The 18,203-nt window shown below is 38.9% G+C and overlaps 1 protein-coding gene across 7 annotated transcripts in view; it reads left to right on the top strand.

Moving 5' to 3' along the window:
- Positions 1-17,891, top strand: part of LOC136886378 (cytoplasmic dynein 2 intermediate chain 2) — a 130,481-nt gene extending 112,590 nt beyond the window's left edge. For all 7 annotated transcript variants that reach the window (XM_067159171.2, XM_067159137.2, XM_067159127.2 and 4 more), the window contains 2 exons: positions 717-922; positions 17,683-17,891. In XM_067159171.2, the coding sequence (XP_067015272.2) occupies positions 717-922; positions 17,683-17,791 (315 nt within the window). In that variant the 3' untranslated portion in view covers positions 17,792-17,891. The remainder of the gene's footprint in view (positions 1-716; positions 923-17,682) is intronic.
- The last annotated feature ends 312 nt before the right edge of the window (positions 17,892-18,203 follow it).

Raw genomic sequence — 18,203 nt, 5'->3', positions numbered from 1 at the left:
TTTAATTTTGAGGTGCTTTGATATGACTGATGATGCCCCACATGGAGGGCGAAACATGTCTCCATTTTAACGATGTTTAACTAAAAATGTTAACATCCTGTAATGTATTGAATAGGTTGGAGTCCAATAAATTTCTCTTATATTATTATTAAGTGGTATGTTCTGAGCTGTCATTGGAGAGATGGCATGGAATGACATCAGTAGACGAATAAGTTTGAGTGGTGTCTTTAAAAGTAGGAAAGATCACAATATGAAGATAAAGTTGGAATTCAAGAGGACAAATTGGGGCAAATATTCGTTTATAGGAAGAGGAGTTAGGGATTGGAATAACTTACCAAGGGAGATGTTCAATAAATTTCCAATTTCTTTGCAATCATTGAAGAAAAGGCTAGGAAAACAACAGATAGGGAATCTGCCACCTGCACGGCTGTCCTAAATGCAGATCAGTAGTGATTGATTGATTGAAAGGTAGGGAGAAGCAGAATAAAATAGATTTAGTTTTAAATGATTGTATACTCATATCACAGTTGTAGGTTTTATCCTGTTGACATTCATTTTCATTGATAATACTTTTCACCATATGCACATTTACCTGGAGACACTAAAAGATGTGCTCTGTTTCCTGTGGTCAGAGCTCAGAGTCCATTCTTACTGTGCACTTTTACTTTCAGTAAGGAATTTCAATCATGCCTGATTTATATCCTTGTTTGTTGTAGCCTATTCCAGTGAAAGTAATTCTTTCTCCAACCAAAGTACTGGGGTTGGAGTGGTGGACTATAGAAGAGCATATGTTTGCTGTTTGGGATGTAGGAGGATTTGTCAATTTCTACAGTATTCGGACTGGTGAAACTATACCTTCAATGAAATTAACAGAATCTGATAAGCATCGGATGATCTCTTCTATCTGCTTTAATCCTAGAAGGTAATGTGTAACTGATATCAGTCTTGAGTGTGTTCCTATCTTGATTCATCCCCTTTAATTTTTAATATGTGGGGAGGTAATTTTTATATGGCTTTTTAATATAACTATGAAAATTATTCATGTCTTGTTGATATGGAATCTGTGTTAATTGATCATCAGTTGATCAGTCGTATGAAATTTTTGGTCAGGTAAGGTATTGGAGTACTTTATACTTATTTAACTGTTCATAACAGTGATAGATAATATCATCAGGGTAGTAAAAGCAGGATTTTCAAATACAGTACATGAATAGTTTAACATGAATGGTTGATGATGATGATGACTTTATTATTATTATTATTATTATTATTATTATTATTATTATTATTATTATTATTGTTGTTGTTGTTGTTGTTGTTGTTGTTGTTGTTGTTATTATTATTATTATTATTATTATTATTATTATTATTATTATTATTATTATTATTATTATTATTATTATTATTATTATCATCATGATCATCATCTTCATTATATCACAGAGAAATAAGATCTGCCTATGCCTGACATCAGTATGGCCGGTACTTATGTACAGTTGTGAAACATGGGTGATTCCACCAACAACTGAGGAGAGAATTTGTGCCTTTGAGAGGAAGGTACTTGGTAAGATCTATGGACTCGTTTACAACATCGCGGAAGGAAAATTGAAACAAAGACTGAAAGAGGTCCTGTATCACCGGTTTGGAAAGCCAGATATCAGTATGATGATAGGAAGGAGGAGGCTACAGTGGTTTGGACATGTGATTAGGAGTAGATATATCCCTCCCAAATTGAAAACTTCACTTTCAACTGGATGGGAAACACTCAAGAGGACACCCAGAAAAGTGGTGGAAAAATCACATGATGGCAACTTTAAAGCAGATGCAGCCAACAGTCACGGAAGAAAATTTGAGAGACAGACAGTAATGGATCAGCATTTGCAATAGATAGCTGTAGCTACAGTGTTTTTACCTCCCATGTGTTTGACACCAACTTTTGTAACCTGTTTTATATACTGTAGAAGTCCGTTATAGCGGGAATTCATTACAGCGATTAATTTACTCGCTATAGCGAATTGTCGTTATATCCGATTTTTGTATAAAAGCTGGGGAAAAACCCGATACACATTAAAAATCGGTATGAAACGGCAATCAGTTTGTTCAAAACTTGCGTTTCCGCAGATGATATCCACACTACGGCTTACTTGTTTGTTATTCTTCGAAATCCGACACTACATGAAAGTGTATATTTAATTTCATTTTGAAAAAAATATATAGTACCGTATTTCTCCGAATGCCGGCCCCGTGGTGTAGGGGTAGCGTGCCTGCCTCTCGCCCGGAGGCCCTGGGTTCGATTTCCGGCCAGGTCAGGGATTTTATCTCTACCTGAGGGCTGGTTCAAGGTCCACTCAGATTAGAATTGAGGAGCTATCTGACGGTGAGATGGCGGCTCCGGCCTTGAAAGCCCAGAGTAACGGCCGAGAGGATGCATCGTGCTGACCACACGGCCCTTCATAATGTGCAGGCCAAAGCTCTTTCAGGGCCTTTAAATGCCATGGGGTATTTCTCTGAATCCAAGACCAACCCCATTTTTTCCTTCAAAAAATTTAAATCAAGCTCAAAAAGTACTTTGTAAAATCATATGAATGCCTTTGTTGTACAGTAGGCCTACGGATTTTTAGACTATTTTTAGACGCCGAACTTTGGCTTTCGTCATGCCGTATTTCTTTTTCTTTTTGGGGCCGCACAATTATTCTTTATTTCCGCGGGTTTAACAACCATTAACTTAAAATTGGCATCATAATACCAAAGAGAAACCGTTGAAAATTTGCTGGCAATACCTATTCCATGCATCTCTACAATACGACGATCCATCGGGAAATTATTCTTGCTGTCTATAAAACTGTTGCTTTTACTCAGCGTCAGATACAACCGGCTACCACTACACGCATATCTCGCTTGCCGGCTAGCGATGTATAGGCCTAATCACGGACATTGAAAGTCAACGAACGAGTTTATTGCGCCAAGGTATGGCCATTTCACCCTTGTGTTTTTCGTGCACATACCTCACAATTTCATCTTCGACTTCTTTAAAGCGTCCTTGTTGTGGACCACTGAATGAATTTTTTTTTTAGCTCTTTGTGTTCATGCTAACGCTAAATATTGGCTTTAGTTAGGCCTATGCCGTATTTTCTTGCTGCTGCACAATTATTCTACTCGTACATTTCCGAATGTTTAATAACCATTAACTTAAAATTGGCATCATAATATCAACGAGAACCCGTTGAAAATTTGCCGGCAATACCTTTTCCATGTATCTACAATACGACTAACCATCACAAAAATATTCCTGCTGTCTCTAAAACTTAATTTCACTAAGCGTCAAGTACAATAGATTCACAATTAAGTATTTATTTATTATCCACCTAGTCGAATTGCTTAATGCAATTTAATGGTTAAAAGTGGTACATGTTTCGTATATTATCAACATCTTCAGCAACATAACACTGTTTAGATGAAAGATATATAAATTGACAAAATAATGCTTTAGAGGAAGTGTCCTTAAAATTAACATAAGATTGACAACATTAAAACAAACAAATAACTCAAGAGAAAATATATAAATTATTTCTACAATTGAAAGCAGTCATCAAGGACTAGGTCTGCTAGGTGGAAAATAAATAAATACTTAATTGTGTATCTATTGAAGTGCAATACAGACCATGAAGCTGGTTTTATGTAAGTACAATAGACCCGTTATAACTCTGCCACTGAGTAGCCGGTCTTTCTAAGAATTCGAAGGCTCGCGTGTTTTGATGCCATTCTGCAGATTTGAGAAATGTTTTTGTAGAGGCTAATACGTCACTATTTCCCGAGACCCAGTGATGTTACACACAGGCACTGTACAACCGGTTGTCGTGGCTAGCGATGTATAATAAGGAGGCGGTCGTTTATTGTCAACTAGTTTTGTGTGTGCGTGTGCGTGTGCGTGAGGAAAGAAGCAGCGTAGTTACCGCGGTAGTTGCCAGTGGTATCCATCAACTTACTGTTAGGCCGCGAATGCAAGACAATCCTTGAGTTTTCGCATGAGATTCTGAGAAAAAAATGTCTTGGATTAGGAGAAATATGGTATCACTCCAGAGGTTTCTGTGGCCTTTTGACCCCAAGTTGGCAAGTTGGCAGGTTTGATCCTGGCTCGGTCCGGTTGTATTTGAAGGTGCAAAAATACGTCAGATTCGTATCGGTAGATTTATTGGCATGTAAAAGAACTCCTGTGGGACAAAATTCCGGCACTTTGGCATCTCCAAAAACAGTAAAAATGTTTGTGGGACCTAAAGCCAATTACATTATTATTTGGGGTGCACTTCCCTTTCACTGGGTGCTGAATATAATAAATTGTCCACTTCAAAACTAAGGCAACAAATTATGTTTCATAGTTCTCATGAGAGCGAATAAATTGAGGAATTTCTCACCTGAATTTATTTTGAAACATTCAAAATGACATTTTAACGGTTTTATCGTGTATTTTCATCTACCCAGCAAAGTCAGATCTAAGAGAAAACGTTATTTGACTAATTGAAACTTATAAATAATCAGTTTGTTGTTCTCTTTTCTAGTAGAATATAAATTATGTGATTCTAGTTGATTATATGCGATGGGTAGTTGTTGCCAATGTGTTGTCATATGTGAAACAATGGTTTTACCTATGATGTTACATTTGTCATGTTAAATAACCGCCATTGTACTTGATATTTTCGCATTAGCCAATCCCAGCAATCCAGCTACTTCGGCTGCCATGTTTTTTTTTTTTTACATTACGGTCTGAGGATTGGAGTCGGTCTTGGTTAGACTTCCAAATAAATTGAGTACAAATTAAAAATTGCAAACTGAATTGAATTTGTTCTTCTTTATTCAGCTTTTAAGGGGCTTGTACATGAACATCATAGAAAATGCTAAAATATTTGCTTAGTTTCATGGTACTTCTGCTACTGAAGTTTAGAATACCGATCAAAGTTGTGCTTTCCCAAAAATTACTTTTGTTATAAATTTTTTCACTTGATGGGTTGGTACAAGTATTTCAGAAACTATTGAAGACAGAGAGTTGAAATTTTGTACAGAACTCTTAGACAGATATTGGATTAATATAGATCACTTTTAGGGTTCTAGGTGAATACTTCCCATATTTACTTAGGGCCAACCACTAAATATTTTCAATATTTGTTGTTTGTAAAGATAAAAATTCAAACTGTAGAATTCTCACACACTAGAAATGCAATAATGATCTACTTTGAAGACCAAATTATGGTGAACATCTATGAAAAATTTTATTCCACTAAAATTGATGGTTTGAATTGTCAGCAAGACTACCATGTAATGGTTTTATATACAATTTCAGTTTTACAAGGACAATTCTATCTTAAGGACATGTTTTAAGGTGTGATTTCAAGTATAATAAGAAGGAATGTGTGTGTTGTTTATCTATTTTAAAGACTCTAATCATTAGTTTTAAGCAATATTTTCTGATTTTAGTGTACATAGTGCTTGTTTGCTATTTTTAGTAATCTTAAGTGTTTGACTACACTTAATTGCCTATACATTTCTGTTGTAATCTATGCTAGAATTAAATAGCTGAAGATGTGTCTAATGAGGTGAAACATATCCTGCAAATTTTTTAAAATAGTAACATAATTTAACCACGGATGTGATTAGAATATGTATTGAAAAGGTGGAAACCTCAAATCTGTTACTTCAAAGTGTCAATGCAGACCAACAATGAAATTTTTAACTTGTAATAAGCAGTATGTGTCGAGCTGTCAGGGGAGATATGGCATGGAATTACATTAGTAGACAAATAAGCTTGAGTGGGCCTTTTAAATGTAAGGAAGATCATAATATGAAGATCAAGTTGGAATTCAAGAGGATAAATTTGGGCAAATATTAATTTATAGGAAGAAGAATGAAGGGAAATATTTGATAAATTTAAAAAAATAATTTTAGAATGAACTTGGTAAACAATTTTTTATTTTGCTATTTGTTTTACGTCGCACCGACACAGATAAGTCTTATGGCGACGATGAGACAGGAAAGGCCTAGCAATGGGAAGGTGGTGGCCGTGGCCTTAATTAAGGTACAGCCCCAGCATTTGCCTGATGTGAAAATGGGAAACTATGAAAAACCATCTTCAGGGCTGCCGACAGTGGGGTTTGAACCCACTATCTCCCGGATATGAGCTCATAGCTGCGCGCTCCTAACCGAACAGCCAACTCCCCCGGTGGGTAAACAATTAATAGGGAGTCTGCCACCTGGGCAACAGCCCTAAATGCTGAATGATTGATTGATTGATTGATTGATTGATTGATTGATTGACCGACCGAATGAATGAATGAATGAATGAATGAATGAATGAATGAATGAATGAATGAATGAATGAAATGTTAGCACAAAAAATGAAGCAGGTAGAAATCATTGCATGCTTCAGGAGATATTAAATGCAATTGATTGTTATTATTTTATCTGGGAGTATAAATGTCTTGACAGGTGTGGCAACTATGTGTAGCTGACTCAAGGTTAGTGTCCACAAGGTGTTCAGCACTTTGTGGGGAAAAAATTCAATTTTTATTTCATTTCAGCTGCCTGAAACTGGGAATTTAAAAAAAAAAAAAAAAAAAAAGCAATTTGTACAAACCCTGTTGTCTTTTTGGCTAATTCTTTCCTCTTATATCTTTACTTATTAAGAAAAATACTTAGCAGAAATACGCACAAAATGTCGTTCATCACGGCTAACCAAATTGTACAGCGCCACAGCAAGTAGAGGAGACACGCGGAGCTATGTGTAGCATGTTCTGCGACGAAGGGTAGCAGGGGTATATTTTTGTCAAGGTCACCCACTTTCCATCGTCACTCTGGCGGTCTCACTCAGTCAATGTGTCTGCTCATTTCTACCTAGTGTCTGTTACTTAGTGTGTAGTCATTGTAATACATGTGTAGTTATTGTTCCCTTTGAAAGTTTTATTGTATAGTACTAGATTACTAGCAAATGTACCTGTGCTTCGCTACGGTATTCTACATTGTATATGGATATCTAAATCAGTTATTGTACATGCAGTGAATAAGTTTTTTTAAAACTAGCACGTCTCTTAGTGTTATCAAAGGAACAGCATAGGGAGGTCATTTCCAATGTAAAGTGTGATTTGGGGAGTTGTGTTGATAATGGCAGGTCCACTTGCCTACTGCCGTTCACAATCAAGTTGGAAATTTTCATTATAATGGCAGGCCCCATTGCCTACTGCGTGGTCACAATCGATTTGGGGAGTTTTTGAGACAATGGCAGGCCCCATTTCCTACTTCCAGACAGATTACAGTCGAGGAATTTTTATTATAATGGCAGGCACCTTCCCTACCTCCAGTCAGCTTACTGCCAGTCACACCGAATTGGTGAGTTTCCATTGCCTACTGCCAAACACGATTGGGTAAAGGTGTTTGTAAAAAATTGCATGCTCCCTTGCCTTCTGCCAGACAAATTGAGAAGGGAATTATTCATTACAATGGCACACAGGAGTTGGAGAAGGCCCCTATTCCTACTGCCCGCCAAAGTCGATGTGGGGAGTACTGATTACAATAGCAGACACCCTCCTGCTAACAATCACTATTGATTTGTAAAGTATTAATTACAATGGCAGACACACCCTTTTTAGATCACTACAAATCAACTTCAATGAATAAATATTGATTGACATACAAAAGTACATATGCATGTTTACATTATTGCAAACCTTCGTTTACAGATAAACTGCTGCTAAACGGTACACCATATTGGCAAATGGATTGTACGATAAGATGCCCCATTTAGCGGTCTGAATGGCTGCTCCTACGATATTTTCTCGTATGTCTACTTTTTACGGGTAAGATTGAGTTAGAAACGTTGAATATGGGTGAAATTAGAGTAAGGTTTTATCACAGTGCATTACATTTCATATACTTATGTGACAGCTACAAACATAGAATTTGGCTGACGTATGGCTACTGGGTGGGATAATGTTCACGTAGAATTTGATGATCCTATCTTTCCTATTAATGATTCAAACTGTCAATCATACATGTAAAACGTGCAAAATTTAGTACAATCGAGAAATAGAGATAAATCTAACGTATAAGGGATAGAGATATGACATAAAATCATAGGACCAAAGTTGTAGATCACTCCAAATTGAACAGAGATTGTGCAATCTGTTTTGTGATACAACTCACCGTTCAGCCACCAAGTAACATGAATTGAAGGTCTACACCATCATTAAAATTGCCTCCATATTTTGATATATTTTGGGGATAAAAAATGAAAAATTTTAACATCTCGTAATAATTTCATCGGTTACAGGGTCAAAAAGCTATAATTTTGCCAAATTTTTATTTTATAGCTCATCTGGCAGATTGTGCTGCTATCTTGATTTGGGGGAGGGTTTAAAAATTAGGACTTCCAGGAAACTTTTAAGCTCATGAAACCTAGAGGTTATTGTTTTGGATAAATTTATCTGACTGCGTTCTTATGCTGAGCCCCAAATTTGATACTCCCATGCGGCCCCCTCAGGAAATTTTGAGAATTTTCAATTTTTCTCGGGATCCTGAACTCATCAGGTTCTCTGGTACCGAGTTTTAAATTTGTAAGATACCTGGAAGTGCCTCATTAATTCATGTCTATTTTCATTTTTATACCTTATATATATATATATACAGTAAAACCTGCCTTAACGGACACCTCTCACCGGCGGACACCCCTCATTGGCGGACGATTTTCTAGGTCCGTAATTAAATGCCATGTTGTGTATGAGTAATTTACCCCTCTTATACGGACACCCTTTATTACGGACGCGGACACCATAGCCACGAGAAACTCCAATTAAACCTCTCCTAACGGACATTTTCTTTTCTTAAAATCTGTATTTGTGTCCTGTACAGTATGTATTCAATTAGTTTTTGCACAGGCGGTACTTCCATGAATCGCAGACACTGTAACTTTTGATCCAAGCTCTACACATTCTTGGAAGGCAACACTAAGCTACGCTATCACTTCCGGAAGTTGTGTGATCTGACATGCTCGAGAGCGCTGGAATTCCTACCTTCACTGACAGGTTACTTTTCATTGAATCGTGGGCTTTTGATGTGTTCAATTTTACGTTAGTAAGTTGGTGTAAACATGACTCCGAGGAAGTTTTTAACTTTAAAAGGAAAGGTAGGCATAATAGACTATCATAAACGTGAGAAGTGTGGTGCGCCTAAACTGTCCGAAGTGTTTAAGATTGGAAAGGCAGAGGCAGCTGAAATTTGTGAAAAAGCAAGGGGAACTCGTGAAAGAATGGCATTTAAATAGCAACGAACAGGGCATTAAACTGTTTCATAGTGGTAGTGGAGCTCTCATTGACAAGGCAATGCTAGAGTGGTTCTCAAAATTAAGAAGTCAGAATGTCCCTGTGTCAGGACCAATGATACAAGTAAGAGCGTTAGAATTCGCGACAGAATTAGGTATTGGAGATTTCAAAGCCTCGAATGGCTGGCTAGAAAGATTCAGAAAGCGACATGGTATCAACTTCAGAGTGATTTGCGGAGAATCATCCAGTGTTAATATGGAGATTGTTGAAAACTGGCGAGATAAAATACCTTCAATCTAGACGGGTATGCTCCGGAAAATACTTTGAATGCTGATGAAACTGGATTATTTTTCCGTACTTTACCCGACAAAACTTTATGTTTCAAAGGAAATCGTTTACTGGTGGAAAAGTTGTGAAAGAACGTCTTACGGTCTTGCTATGTGCAAGTATAAGTGGAGAATGGGAGGAGCCCATTGTGATAGGAAAAGCTGTAAAACCAAGGTGTTTTATGAATATAGACGTTACGAAGTTTGGCATTGAATGGAAAGCGAATAGGAAAGCATGGATGGCCAGAGAAATAATGACAGAATGGCTAGGACAATTGGACAGAAAAATGTTACGCCAGGAGCGAAAGGTGTTGTTATTCCTCGATAATGCAGCATCGCATCTGGATACAATTAAGTTATAAAATGTGAAGCTTGTCTTTTTCCCACCAAATGTAACATCACTTTCTCAGCCACTTGACCAAGGAGTGATCCAGAACTTCAAGGTTATGTACAGACAGTTAGTGATGAAGCACATAGTATCAAACTTAACGGGAATGAAGTAACCCTTCGAACACTGACAAAGGGGCTGAATGGTCTCCAGGCAATTTCGTGGATAACCAGTGCATGGAAAAAGTCATGGCCTCAACAATTCGTAACTGCTTTCTGAAAGCTGGGTTTCCCGCTAGTGGTGGATATCCCAAAATAGAATCGTATACCCTTCCTGAGAGCATGGAAACAACACAAGAGTTGATTAATGCAGCAGGTTACAGTGTACAAGTGAACACCTATATCGAAATTGATTCAGATATTCCAACAGTGTGTGAGAATGGAGACGCGAAAACGATTCTTCAGTCAATCCAAGGGAAGAAGGACAAAAATGAAGATTCTCACGATAGCGGGGTGAAGGTGATGCTAATGACGACTTTGAAGAAAATGTGGAAGTTAATATTCTGCCAATAACCTTGTACAGGGAGGCTCTCGGCTTTGTTAAGCGACTGAAAGAATTCTATTATAAACAAAACAATGAAAAAGGTGTAAATTTGACCCAGGATTTAATTGCACATAGTGATAACATCACTGCTAAACTGAAATGGACCAAACAAACGAACATTAAGGATTTTTTCAAGTGCTAATGTTTTACTGTGCTGTGCTAGAGATTGCTACATCTACATACTGATTTAAAGTTTCAAAAACTCATACGTTCTTCTTAATTTTGATATAGTGAACAGTAATAGTGTACAGTGTGCTTAATAGAGGTTTCCATAGAAGTATTTTTATCTCGTTAATACATTACATCGCAGCTGCAGCAGCCCATCTACAACTTTCTCGTGTGAGTACAGTGCAGTATATTGTACAATACTGTATACAATATACAATTAAAGGTACATTTGCGAAAGAATTGTCAACACATACAGTACATGGGTTATTGTGTTCCAACTTATGTTTAACGGTACCAGTTTCATAACCTCTCTCGGGTGGACATCCCTTCATAACGGACATTTTTTTCGGTCCCGAAGGTGTCCGTTATAGGGAGGTTTTACTGTATACCCATACAGTATAGTATATACATCGCTCCAAATCGACTTCCATTTATTAATATAGATCATATTTCACCTCCTTCCCTAGGGGTTCTAGGGGCATCTTGCCCTCACAGTACTTCTTCCAGATAGTAGGTAATATTTGTACGCCTCCACCCCAAAGGGGGCTGACGTTGGACTTTAAAAAAATGCAGAGGGTCATTATTCATCTCATACATACATACCTACATACATACATACATACATACATACATACATACATACATACATACATACATACATACATACATTATCATTATAGACTGTTATGCCTTTCAGCGTTCTGCAGGCCTCTGTGAATTTACTAAATGTCGCCACAATCCTTGATTTGCAACTAGTGTTGTGGCCTCATTTAGTTCTATACCTCTTATCTTTAAATCATTAGAAACCGAGTCTAACCATTGTCGTCTTGGTCTACCTCTACTTCTCTTACCCTCCATAACAGAGTCCATTATTCTCCTAGGTAACCTATCCTCCTCCATTTGCCTCACATTACCCCACCACTGAAGCCGGTTTATGCGTACAGCTTCATCCATCGAGTTCATTCCTAAATTAGCCTTTATCTCCTCATTCCGAGTACCCTCCTGCCATTGTACCCACCTGTTTGTACCAGCAATCATTCTTGCTACTTTCACGTCTGTTACTTCTAACTTATAAATAAGATATCCTGAGTCCACCCAGCTTTCGCACCCATAAAGCAAAGTTGGTCTGAAAACAGACCGATGTAAAGATAGTTTTGTCTGGGAGCTGACTTCCTTTTTACAGAATACTGTTGATCGCAACTGCGAGCTCACTGCATTAGCTTTATGACACCTTGATTCAATCTCACTTACTATATTACCATCCTGGGAGAGCACACAACCTAAATACTTGAAATTGTCGACCTGTTCTAGCTTTGCAAGTAATGAAAATCATTTTATTTTCCGTATTGAAAGAATCTTAATAATAATAATAATAATAATAATAATAATATAAAAGAATTTATTGGTTGGAGTCCAATAAATTCTTTTATATTATTATTATTATTATTACTGTTCTAGCTTTGTATCACCAATCTGACATTCAATTCTGTTGAATTTCTAACCTACTGACATCAATTTAGTCTTTGAGGGGCTAATTTTCATACCATACTCATTGCACCTATTTTCAAGTTCCAAGATATTAGACTGCAGGCTTTCGGCACAATCTGCCATAAAGACCAAGTCGTCAGCATAGGCCAGACTGCTTAATACATGTTCACCTAACTTAATCCCTCCCTGCCATTTTATACCTTTTAGCAGATGATCTATGTAAACTACGAACAGCAAAGGTGAAAGATTACAACCTTGTCTAACCCCTGTAAGCAAGATCTCATTCTACCATTAATTCTCACTGAAGCTCAATTGTCAACATAAATGCCTTTGATTGATTTTAACAATCTATCTTTAATTCAATAGTCCCCCAGTGTGGCAAACATATTTTCCCTCGGTACCCTGTCATATGCTTTCTCTAGATCTACGAAACATAAACACAACTGCCTATTCCTCTCGTAGCATTTTTCAATTACCTGGCGCATACTGAAAATCTGATCCTGACAGCCTCTCCGTGGTCTGAAAAAACACTGGTTTTCATCCAACTTCCTCTCAACGACTGATTGCACCCTCCCTTCCAAGATGCCAGTGAATACTTTGCCTGGTATACTAATCAATGAGATACCTCGATAGTTGTTGCAATCCTTCTTGTTCCCTTGCTTGTAGATAGGTGTAATTACTGCTTTTGTCCAATCTGAAGGTACCTTACAACACTCCATGCTAATTTTACTACTCTATAAAGCCATTTCATCCCTGCCTTCCCACTATTCTTCACCATTTCAGGTCTAATTTCATCTGTTCCTGCTGCTTTATGACAATGGAGTTTATTTACTATCCTTTCCACTTCCTCAAGCATAATTTCACCCACATCATTTTCCTCCTCCCCATGAGCTTGGCTGTTCGCAACACCACCAGGAAGATTTCCTTTTACGTTGAGAAGATTTTTTAAATATTTCCTCCACCTGTCCAGTGATTCCCTGGGATCTATTAAGAGTTCACCTGAATTACTCAAAACACTGTTCATTTCTTTTTTCCCTCCCTTCCTAAGATTCTTTATTACTGTCTGGAAAGGTTTCCCTGCTGCTTGACCTAGCCTTTCCAGGTTATTACCAAAATCTTCCCACGACTTCTTTTTGGATTCAACAACTATTTGTTTCGCTCTGTTTCTTTCATCTACGTACAAATCCCTGTCTGCCTCGGCCCTTGTTTGGAGCCATTTCTGATAAGCCTTCTTTTTACGTTTACAAGCTGCTCTCACTTCATCATTCCACCAAGATGTTCGCCTTTTCCCATCTTTACACACAGTTGTTCCTAGGCATTCCCTTGCTGTTTCTACTACAGCATCCCTGTATGCCACCTATTCTCTTTCTATATCCTGAACCTGCTTACTGTGTATTGTTCGAAACTTCTCACTAATCATATCCATGTACTTCTTTCTAATTTCCTCGTCCTGGATATTTTCTACCCTTATTCGTTTGCAGACAGATTTCACTTTCTCTACCCTAGGCCTAGAGATACTTAGTTCAGTACAGATCAGATAGTGGTCTGTATCATCGATAAATCTCTGGAAAACTCGTACATTCCTAACATATATTTCCTTAATTCGAAGTCGGTTAAGATATAGTTTATTATGGATCTGGTACCCTTAGCCTCCCATGTGTAGCGGTGAATAGCCTTATGCTTGAAGAATGTATTCGTAACAGCTAAACCCATACTAGCACAGAAGTCCAGCAAATGCTTCCCATTCCCATTAGCTTCCATATCTTCCCCACATTTACCAATCACCCTTTCGTATCCTTCAGTTCTATTTCCAACCCTCACATTAAATCGCCCATTAGCACTATTCTGTCCTTGCTGTTGACCCTGACCACGATGTCACTCAATGCTTCATAAAACTTGTCAACTTCATCCTCGTCTGCACCCTCACATGGTGAATACACGGAGACAATTCTAGTCCTGATTCCTCCAACTGACAAATCTACTCACATCATTCGCTCATTTTTGTGTCTAACAGAAACTTTGTTGCGTGCAGTGGTATTACTGATAACGAGCCCTACCCCAGACTCTGCCCTTCAGCACATGCACATGCATCCTCTTTGCTGACTCAGCCAGTTCTACTTTCTTTCTTTCTTCCATAAGCCCCATTAATATTGATAGCTTCCCATCGAATTCCATTTTGTTTGCCAAGTTGTTTCGAAGGAGTCCCTCGCCTGTCAAATGGGAGTGGGACTCTGTTACTCCCATAGGTCCGAGGCTTGCTTAAAATGTTCTGAGCTCAGTAAATTCATGAAGCAGGATGCTAACCTACTTGCACATAGTCCAAGTGAGGATCTCTCCTCTAACAGGTTATGGACCACTGGTGAATTGTATAGTCCTAGCCGCCTGAGCACAAGGAGGGCCATGACTCAGAATATGTCCGAGATGCCCACTCCCATTCCTTAGCAACTGGTATCCCGATTCTCAGGACCACTGACTAGGCCACTCAGCCGTTGCCCATGGTTCACGAACTAGGACGTGACTACAGTAACCGACACCATGAACCCCCTGTTCATCTCGGAGACCCCAAAAACTATGGATTCGACACTATTTTCGATTATTGTTATATCTAACTCCCCCCTCGCCCCCCTCCCATATTGGGAATGGACTTAAAAAATCTGGAGTGTTGCTGTTCATCTCAGCAACCCCGAAAATTATGGATTCATCACTATTTTCTGGTATTTTTATATGTCACTCTCCCTCACCCCCCATCTCTAACGGTGCTAGGGATGGCTTACCCCCACAGTGCTTGTCTCCAGATAGCAAGTCATAAGTGTACCAAGTTTGGTTGAAATTGCTCCAGTGGATTAGGAGGAGATGTGTTATTTAGACACCCACACAGCCAGACACATACAGTACATCCATTTTTTTAATATAACTTCCTGTGGGTGGGAGATGCAGACGAAGAATACACTCATGGTATCCCCTGCCTGTTGTAAGAGGCGACTACAAGGGGCGACCAAGGGATGATTGAATTAGAAACAAGAGATTACTTGTAATTAGAACCATCACGTAGGGAACACCACGGGCTGCTTTTACTTGCGCGTAGTACCACTATGTTAGGTATGCAATAGGTTTGTGATTAGTGGTGACAGTGTGTGATTCCGGCGGGGTTTTACAGTACCTGTGATTAGTACCACTACATGAGCAACACCAATGTTCTGCCTTGCCTATGATTAGTACCCATTATGTGAAGAACAACACAGGATATTACGAGTCCCTATGGTTAGTACACACCCCCTGCAGTTGGGGGACCCACATGTAGAATACACCCGCGGTATCCCCTGCCTGTCATAAGAGGCAACTAAAAGGGTGACCTAGAAGATTGCTGTGCCCAAGGTGGCAGTTGCTTCTGTGAGCAACGCCTCAAAGAGAAAGAGCTCGAAGGCGGGTCCATCTCAGCCTTCAACCACGAATAAGCCTGTGCTGGCTAAGAAACCTACGCCGGCACAGAACGGGAAGAAGACGTGGTCGGCGAAAGCTGTGCCTAAGCCGGCGGAGGCGGCATCGTCGAAAGTTCTGTGGTTCGCACTGTCCGATGAGCGCCGACACTTTCTTCTGTGTACTGACTCCTTGAGCTCGCTACAGTCTATTGATACTTGTTTCCCTCAGCACCCTCTGGTGCAGCGGGTCCAGGACCTGCTGGCCAGGTGTTCGGATGCTGGCACCAGAATCACGTTTATGTGGCTCCCAAGCCACATAGGTGTAGAGGGAAATGAATTAGCAGATAAGGCTGCCAAGGAGGCAGTTACACAGGCCCCGTTGCTTTACAAGGTTCCAGCAAGTGATATTTGCACTCAGCTGAGACATCTGGTTATGTCCCATTGGGAGATGGAGTGGCAGGCCATTCCACTTCCAAATAAGCGAGAGTGATAAAAGGAACAATGAAGGTATGGAGGACTTCCCTTCGGGCTTCACGGAGGGAAGCAGTGGTATTATGTCGTCTACGGATCGGCCACGGTATCCTGAATCACTCCCATCTATTAAAAGGAGAACTTGCAGAGATCATCTTACCGTGGTACACATCCTTACGGAGTGTATGGATCTGGTCGATCTGCGCCGTAGTCTTAACCTCCCGAGTGCAATCTCCCTTATCTTGTGAGATGACAAGCAGTCAGCAGACCTCGTCATCCGCTTTATGAGGGATAGTGGTCTGTTTTATCGTGTGTAATGATGTCCTTTGTCCTAGTGTATTTGTGTCAATTGCGCTTTTATCCCATTGACTTAATTTTAGTTTGTGTTGCGTATTTTAATGTCTAACGTAAATTATATATAAATCTGTACTATCAGGCAATGCCTTATTCCTTTGTTTCCTGTATTTTCTCTTATTTTATTAGAAAATAAGGCATTGCAAATTAGATCCACTGATTGTTTTAATCTCATACTCATTTCTCTTCATCACCATTTTTTTAACTCTAATCAGTGGATGTATTTTAAAATTTTAACTATCATATATCATGTCGTCCATCTCATTCCATTAGGGGGTTGATGACCTTCGATGTTAGGTCCCTTAAAACAAGCATCATCATCATCATCATGGTTAGTACACTTATGTGAGGAACACCATAGGTTTGTGTTGCCTGTAAATGGCGCGGCAGTGTGAGAAACACCATAGGTCTGTGTTACATGTGCGCATTACATTACCTATGAGTAGTACTGTAATGTGTGAAATACCGCGAGTCTGTGCTACGTTTGATTAGTACCGCAACATAACAAATGCCATGGTTCTACTTTCCTAGCAATAAATACCATTATGAAGGGCCGATGACCTGGATTTTGGACCCCTTTAGACTACAAGCATCATTGATTCAGTATTGTGCTTTAGAAGCAGTCCCTTGGTCAGTAATACTATTGTTTAACGCTGGTTTCTGGGAATGTGGGGCATTGCGGGTTGGATCCACTGATTGTTTCAAATTCACATCCATTCATTTTTTGTCTTCATGTTTTGAATTCTGCTCAGTTGAGGATTTTGGACTTTTAAATTGTCATTACATTTTATCTCATTTCGTACCATTAGGGGCCAATGACCTAGATGTTAGGCCCCTTTAAAAACAACAATCATCATCATTTTTATATATAGTAATGTTATTACCGCACTTAAGTTGGTAGAATGTCAACCTTCTATTGAAATTCGCTCAGAGAGTACCAAAAATTTAACATTTTATAGCAATTTCTTTTGATTTTGATGTCCAACACCCCCTCCACGCGATATCCCTGGACCTGGGGACTTTTTGTTGTCTATACATTTTTGTGCCCCCCACTTCCAAATCCCAATCGCCGCAACTGATGTTTGATTTGTATACGTCTGACTGATCTGTTTGTACGTAAATTAGAGGTTCTTTGCAACATATATTCTTGCAAGATGCCCTCCAGAATAAGAGGTATTGATGCTGATTATTGAAGTTATATATGTGATCTCTCTTATTTTCAGAGCTGAGTTACTGGCTGTGGGAGATGTACAAGGAAAGGCTATAATTTGGAGTGTCCCAGGTGTGATGAAAAGTGTGCAGATGGAAGGAAACATGGAAAAAATAAAATAAAAGATGCAGAGGCTATTGCTATATTTTATGTTTACAACATTGAGAAAATAAATGTTGTATTAAGAAGTATTTTTGAATTATACTATTACAAATAAATGGATACATTTTTCTCTATGAATTTCCCCCCTTATTTTCAGGAGCAAATCCTATATGCCTAGGTAAGATATATTTTATACATGGTTCTTAGATTCTTTCCTATGATATGTGTGCCTTTCCCAAGGTAGGATTTTATTCCTTTCTATAGTTTTTGAAATTAGGAAATGCGGGGGGGGGGGGAGGGAAGGAAAAGAGTGCATGACACTGAGCACTTGGGGCTTGGGTGGTGAGTCTCATGCAGCCATGTTTCATACATACTCTTCTCCTCCTCCACTTGGATGTTAACTTGCAGGGCTTGCCTATTGACTGGCATCAC

Source organism: Anabrus simplex, chromosome 1 (genome assembly GCF_040414725.1).
Source record: "Anabrus simplex isolate iqAnaSimp1 chromosome 1, ASM4041472v1, whole genome shotgun sequence".
Classification (NCBI taxonomy): domain Eukaryota; kingdom Metazoa; phylum Arthropoda; class Insecta; order Orthoptera; family Tettigoniidae; genus Anabrus; species Anabrus simplex.
The sequence above is the reverse complement of the archived record's forward strand: the minus strand, read 5'-3'. Positions and strand labels throughout refer to the sequence as shown.